The following is a 6,732-nucleotide window of genomic DNA, read 5'->3' as shown; positions in this document are numbered from 1 at the left end:
ATTAACCCAAAATAAAAGTCCAAGAGTTTATTTAAATGCAATAAAATGATAGGTGTTTAATTGACTTTTTTAGTATAGCTTAGGAACTTATTTGAATATTTAGCCAAATAATTTTTAATTGCCTTGCCAAGTGTCGATATAAATAATTAAATATTAAGTTTAATTAATTCAAACCTCCAAGACCCAAAAAATTCACCCAAAATCCATGGGGTGCAATAATACTCCTCTCTATTTAAATTAGTCTTTTTCCTTTTACTTTTTCAATTCATTATTGTTGAAAATATCCAACAACAACAACACCTCAATATGAAATATATTAACCCAGACTCATTCAGAGCATTCTCGTTTTCAGCTTTCTTTGTCAACGTTATTTGAACAACACAAGGGAATTAATGATAAGCCCACCTTCCTTGAAAAAAAATCACAATTTCTGCATTTAATAGAAAACTGTCAGTAGACCTACCATGTTCTAAGAGCAGCTGTTTCATCATTTCTGGTTGGTCTCAGTAATATCCTAAATTTTCCAAAGCATTCATTCATATTTGACGAAAGAAGTGCAACATGAGATAATCAATGGTGACGATTTCATTCTTTCTTGTATATTTATTTGTTTTCTCCATCTTAAGGACTGCTACTGCAGTAGATAATCTCTCTCCAAGTCAATCCCTTAGAGATGGTGAAACTCTAGTTTCAGCTGATGGGAGCTTTGAACTGGGATTTTTCAGCCCTACGCTAAGTTCCACAAGTCGATTCTTAGGAATATGGTACAAGAAAGTATCTGAGCGAACGGTTGTATGGGTGGCAAATGGAGAAACTCCAATTTCTGATTATAAAGGAGTCTTACTTTTGTCCAACCATGGAATTCTTTCGCTTCTGAATAGCACAAATAGCACTGTTTGGTCATCTAATACATCAAAAGCTGCACTAGAACCCGTTGCTCATCTTCTCAACTCAGGAAATCTTGTAGTAAAAGATGGAAAAGACAACAACCCAGCTGAAGACAATCTATGGCAGAGTTTTGATTATCCTTGTGATACTTTTCTTCCAGGAATGAAAATCGGGAAGAACTTAGTGACAGGTTTTGAGTGGTTTCTGTCATCCTGGAAAAGTACAGACGATCCTGCTCCAGGCCAATACGTTTTACGTATGAATATCAGTGGATATCCACAAATAGTAATTGAGAAGGGATCTAAAATAGAGTACAGAGCAGGACCATGGAATGGACTTCTCTTTCAATCGATGAAAAGGACAGCTATGATCACTTTCAACAATGAATTTGATTTGAATGAGAATGAAGTCTATTATACTACTGAGCTCAAAAACAGTTCAGAAGTTGTTAGGTATATGCTGAACCCATCAGGCTTTGTTCAGGTGCTTTTATGGAGTGATAAACAACGTGATTGGGAGTCTTTGTTCACGTCACGTCTTGATAAGTGTGTGAACTATGCTCTTTGTGGCACATATGCTATCTGCAACGAAAATGACTCTCCAGCTGTGTGTTCATGCTTGGAAGGGTTCACGCCCAAATTCGTAGGACAGTGGAATTCAGGAGTTTGGTATGATGGGTGTGTTAGAAGAACTCCGTTGGTTTGTAACAATGGAGATAGCTTTCACAAGCGCACGGGTTTGAAATTGCCAGACACGTCCCATTCCAAGGTTAACATGACCATGAACATCAAAGAATGTAGGCAGTTCTGTTTGAGTGATTGCTCTTGCACTGCATATGCAAATTCAGATATCAGAGAGGGGGGAAGCGGATGCCTGCTGTGGTTTGGTGATCTGTTGGACATGAGAGACGATATGGGGCAGGATGGGCAAGACCTTTATATTCGACTTTCTGCTTCTGAAATAGGTACTTGTCCTCTTCTTTTCACTATGGATCGTGTTTAAATCTTCTTTTTTTTCCAATATTTATTCATGCAATTATATCCTGAGGGATTTAGTCTAGAGGAAGTAGGATTTAGAGGTAAGAATCAATTGGAGTAGAAACTAGAGAACATTTTTCAGGTACTTTGCTCTTGAACTATGGTAAGCTGAGGACAATCTTTGGATGGCAGCGAAGGAAAGAAAGGAAGAAAATTTTGGAACTGTGGACATGATCAGTTTGCCTTTTGCAGAATTTTTTATTGTAACAAACTTGGAAAAAAACTGAAAATCCACATCTCTGACTTTATCTCGAATCTTTCAGCTAATATCGAACAAAAAAGGCAATCATGGGAGAAAAAGCGAGTAGCAATTATAATCGGCTCTGTCATAATAGGAATGGGAATGCTGATACTACCGGTCTTGTGTATCCGGTGGAGGAAACGTAATAAGCAAGGTAAATAAACTTGATTACTTATGTTGAAACTTTAGCAAAGGCTGCTTATCTGGCATAAATTGTCGGATTAAAATGTCTGCTGTTAGTCCTCATAACCAGTCCCTCTTTTTTTTCCTTTTTTGAAATGATTTTTACTAACGTGGCTGTGAAATTGCCTTAAAAATGATGGATGTCTTGAGTTTGAATCCCTTCCCCATAACGCCTGACTTAACTATAAACATAAGGTGCTTTTACTAATGCCAATGCATTATGCATCGTTTCAGGATTGACAAGAAAGAATCGCGCAATGGATTGTGATGAAAGGGAGAATGAAGAGATGGAATTGCCATTATTTAATTATGGGACCATAGCAAATGCCACAAATAACTTTTCTATTGAGAACTTGCTGGAAAGAGGTGGATTTGGAGCAGTTTACAAGGTAAAGCTATAATATGCTACCGGGGCTTCATTCAAGTTCTGCAGCATGTATATTTGTTGTAAGTAAAACATTTATTTGTTATGGTTAAGGGTACATTGGCAGAGGGGCAACACATAGCAGTAAAGAGACTATCAAAGGATTCTGGACAAGGGCTGAAAGAATTCAAAAATGAAGTTTTTTTGATAGCCAAACTTCAGCACCGCAATCTTGTAAAGCTTATCGGCTGTTGCATTCTAGGAGATGAAAAATTGTTAATCTATGAACACATGGCCAACAAAAGTTTGGACTACTTTATTTTTGGTTTGGTCCTTCACTATTCCTTTCATGTTTCATAATCTTTTTTTCATGACACCTTCTCTTTAAGGATTCTATTAGTGGTTTGGCTAACATGGGGGAACTGAATCAGATCAAACAAGAAGCAAACTACTAGACTGGAGTAAACGGGTGAATATTATTGGTGGAATTGCTCGAGGACTTCTTTATCTTCATCAAGACTCTAGACTTAGAATAATCCATAGATATCTCAAGTCCGGCAACATTTTACTCGATAATGCAATGAACCCAAAAATTTCAGATTTTGGCTTAGCTAAAACATTTTGGGGAGACCAAACTGAGGCCAAAACAAATAGACTGGTCGGAACATAGTAAGTACAAAGTAAATCAAATCTTTCTTTATGGCTATCCTTTATGTTGCTCTTAAATTGTTTTCACAACATATTTGCAGTGGTTATATGTCTCCCGAGTATGCCATTGATGGGGTTTTCTCAATGAAATCTGATGTCTTTGGCTTTGGGGTTCTTGTCCTTGAGATAGTAAGTGGAAAGAAGAACAGGGGATTTTCCCACCCAGATTATGATCATAATCTTCTCGGACATGTAAGGTTAAATGTTGAGATTGTTAACCATGTTGAATTTCCAAGGCAGAAATAATGATTCTGAATTTCTGACATTTCAGGCATGGAAACTATGGACAGAAAGCAGGCCAATGGAACTGATTGATGATGCTCTTAGAAACTTTTGCTTGCCATCTGAAGTGCAGCGATGCATTCATGTGGGACTGCTGTGCGTGCAGCAACGACCAGAAGATAGACCACACATGTCTTCTGTAATTGTAATGCTAGGCAGTGAAAATGCATTGCCACAACCAAAGCAGCCAGGGTTTTTCACAGGGAGGAATATGCCTGAAGCTGAGTGTTCATCAAGCAACAGTAAATCATCTTCTGCAAATGAGTGCACCATTACCCTGTTAAAGGCACGGTAGTTGAATTTGTCACTTGACAAATGGACGTAGGGGTAGCTTCGGCTTTTCGTGTAAGACCTGATCAGGAAGAAAACAAGAATGGACGAAATGATAACTCCATTTTCACAGTGATGAGCTAAGATATGCATGCATCACATTTTGTATTTAATTACCTTCAGGATGCTTGAGCAATATCTTTCTTCTCTTTGGGCCCCAAAAATATTAAAAGTGATTAACCCGAAGTGATTAATCCAAATACTCATATTGATTTATCAGATTAATAATACTTATTTAATTTTTAATTAAAGTTGTCTAATTTTTATTGATTTTCTAAAAAATCTTATCAAAATACAATTACTAGTATCAGAATTAGATTACTATTAAAAGAATATCGGTGTTTGAATGGTTAGTGTCAGCATCACCCCATGAATTTTACAAAGTTTCATATTTTCATTGTTTAGACATATACTGAAGTCACTCGAAATTGTAGAGTAGGCCCAAATTCACCTCAGGTTTCATTAAATTCAGTGTGAATGCTTAAATGGCCCAAATAGGCAATTGGCTTAGCCCATTCATACTTGTCTGATGTTTAATCCAAGGCAAATGAAACTACCTTAGGTCAATATTGTTGGAAAATGAAATTAACTTAGGTGAATATAGCTCTAAAAGGAGTAGATGGTTGCATAGGGAATGGCCACCGGCTCAAATAAACATGCAAAAGTTTGGATTAATGTGTGATTAAAACTTCTTGTTTTACTTTGTAATGATGCTTTTTCTTGAACATTGTGAAAACCTTGAAGTATAGAAAAAGGTGGTTAGTTACAAAACCTTGAAGTATAGGAGAAGGTGGTTGGTTACGTGAATCTTTTACCCACCTTTGATTATTATTTAAAAATTATTAACTCATGATGTATATCAAAAGACAATTAATGAAGTGGACCTTTTGGTCCCAAAGCCTTGCAAGACTTTCTTCCTCTCTCTATTTTCTTTGGTGTAAAAAAATTTTCCCCACAATTCTTCCATGCTCTTTCTATCAACTTTCGTTAAACAAATTTTTCTTTAACAGGTTTTTAGTGTTGCTAAATACTGTTAGACCTATCATCCTAAAGTGTAAGAAAAATCCAAGCCTGAGAGACTTGCTTTCCAAATTCAATGAGTCTTGTGGTCAATGGAAATCTACAATCCAAAATTTTTTATACAACTAATAGTTTTAGGATTAATATTTGATGTATTGATAGTGCATAATTTTGTATATTGAAAATTTTTAAATAAATAAATATGGGTCACAAACATGATTGTTTGAAACAAACAAAAACTGTGTCCATTGAGAATAGACACCTAAGTCTATAAAAAGACTCTACTTTGGAACAACAAAACATACACTACACAACAAAAACAAAATAACTATCTTTCATTCTTCCTCCAAGTTTTCTTTTATATCATTTTACTACCAAAAAATTTATAGAAGTTTGATTAAACACTGTCAATCACTAGGATTCATTGTATCTTTAAGGTTTATACGTCAGTAACTCTTTTGTACACTACAAGTGAAGGCGAATAAAACTTTAAAAAAAGTGACATTATTACACTCCTTGAAGCCAATTTATTGATTTTTCAATTCCGTGTTCTAACAATCTTAAACTTTTATTTCTTATCAACAATGCTTGTTGCAAGTGGAACATTAAGAGAATTGGCTTTTAATTTTGGTGAAATTGAACCTGTCCCCTTATTGGTTATTTTTTGGGAAGCCATGTAATCTTGCAATAAAGCTTGAGCATAATGCTTATTGGGCAATCCAAAAATTGAATTTTGACTTGGAAGTGGCAAGTGAGGAGCGATTACTTCAGCTCAATGAAATGGATGAATTTAGATTGGATGCATATGAGAATGCCAAGATTTACAAGGAAAAAGCTAAGAAATGGCATGATAGCAGAATTGTGGAGCATTGTTTTAAGCTGAGTCAATCTGTCTTGTTGTTTAATTCTCGATTGAAGTTATTTTCAGGGAAGCTAAAATCTTGATGATCAGGACCCTTTTTCGTTTCAACAGTGTTTCCGTTCGGTGTAGTGGAAGTTGTTGATGGTTCAACCGATGAAAAATTTAAGGTGAATGGGCAACAATTGAAGCACTACTAGGGAGGTGTTGTTAAACATCAACACTCATCCATCCATCTTGCCAATCCCAACTGAATTTAAACAACGTTTGACTAAAGACTACAAAGCAAGCACTACTTGGGAGAAAGCTCAAGTTCCCTAACCCTTCCTTATTTTCCTTATTTTTTCTTTTATTCTTGTTACGTTTAAGCTTTATAGTTCTTTACCATTTTTATTTCCCTGTTTTCTTTAGTTCTTGCATCTGTGCTCACTTTTAATTATGTTTATCTTTATAATTTTTTTTCATTCTTGCATTCAAGGATTTTATTTGTCCATTTTCATGCTTAGATCATTGATTTTCTATTTTTTCTTGTTTTGTAGGTTAACGGAGGTGCTTGGCAACAAGCACAGTGCTGCAGTGCCATGCTCCCAACGTTGCGGCACCAAAATATAAGGCACCGTAGTGCCGCAATGCCAAAATAGCCTTGTTGATGCCCTTGAGAGGGCAGCGTCGTGGTGCTGCTCCCTAGTGTTCCAACACTGAAATATTATTACAAAAAGAGGCAATAGTTTCGGCTCCACTGCATCGAGCTTCCAGTGCTGCGATGCTAGGTCGAAGCCCCCCTTTTTAAATATTCTCTCTTTCTTCTCTCTCCCAAACT

The 6,732-nt window shown here is 36.1% G+C and overlaps 1 protein-coding gene across 1 annotated transcript; it reads left to right on the top strand.

Moving 5' to 3' along the window:
* Nucleotides 1-486: 486 nt before the first annotated feature.
* LOC148761476 (G-type lectin S-receptor-like serine/threonine-protein kinase At4g27290) lies at nt 487-4,057 on the top strand. The gene is made up of 7 exons (XM_088808073.1): nt 487-1,852; nt 2,189-2,320; nt 2,584-2,738; nt 2,828-3,038; nt 3,145-3,382; nt 3,463-3,613; nt 3,693-4,057. Exons 1-7 carry the CDS (start codon nt 574-576, stop codon nt 3,996-3,998), a joined length of 2,472 nt encoding a protein of 823 aa, XP_088664199.1. The 5' UTR covers nt 487-573; the 3' UTR covers nt 3,999-4,057.
* Nucleotides 4,058-6,732: the final 2,675 nt, after the last annotated feature.

Source organism: Theobroma cacao, chromosome 7 (genome assembly GCF_053813885.1).
Source record: "Theobroma cacao isolate CCN51 chromosome 7, ASM5381388v1, whole genome shotgun sequence".
Lineage (NCBI taxonomy): Eukaryota > Viridiplantae > Streptophyta > Magnoliopsida > Malvales > Malvaceae > Theobroma > Theobroma cacao.
This window is presented reverse-complemented; position numbering and strand designations above follow the sequence as displayed.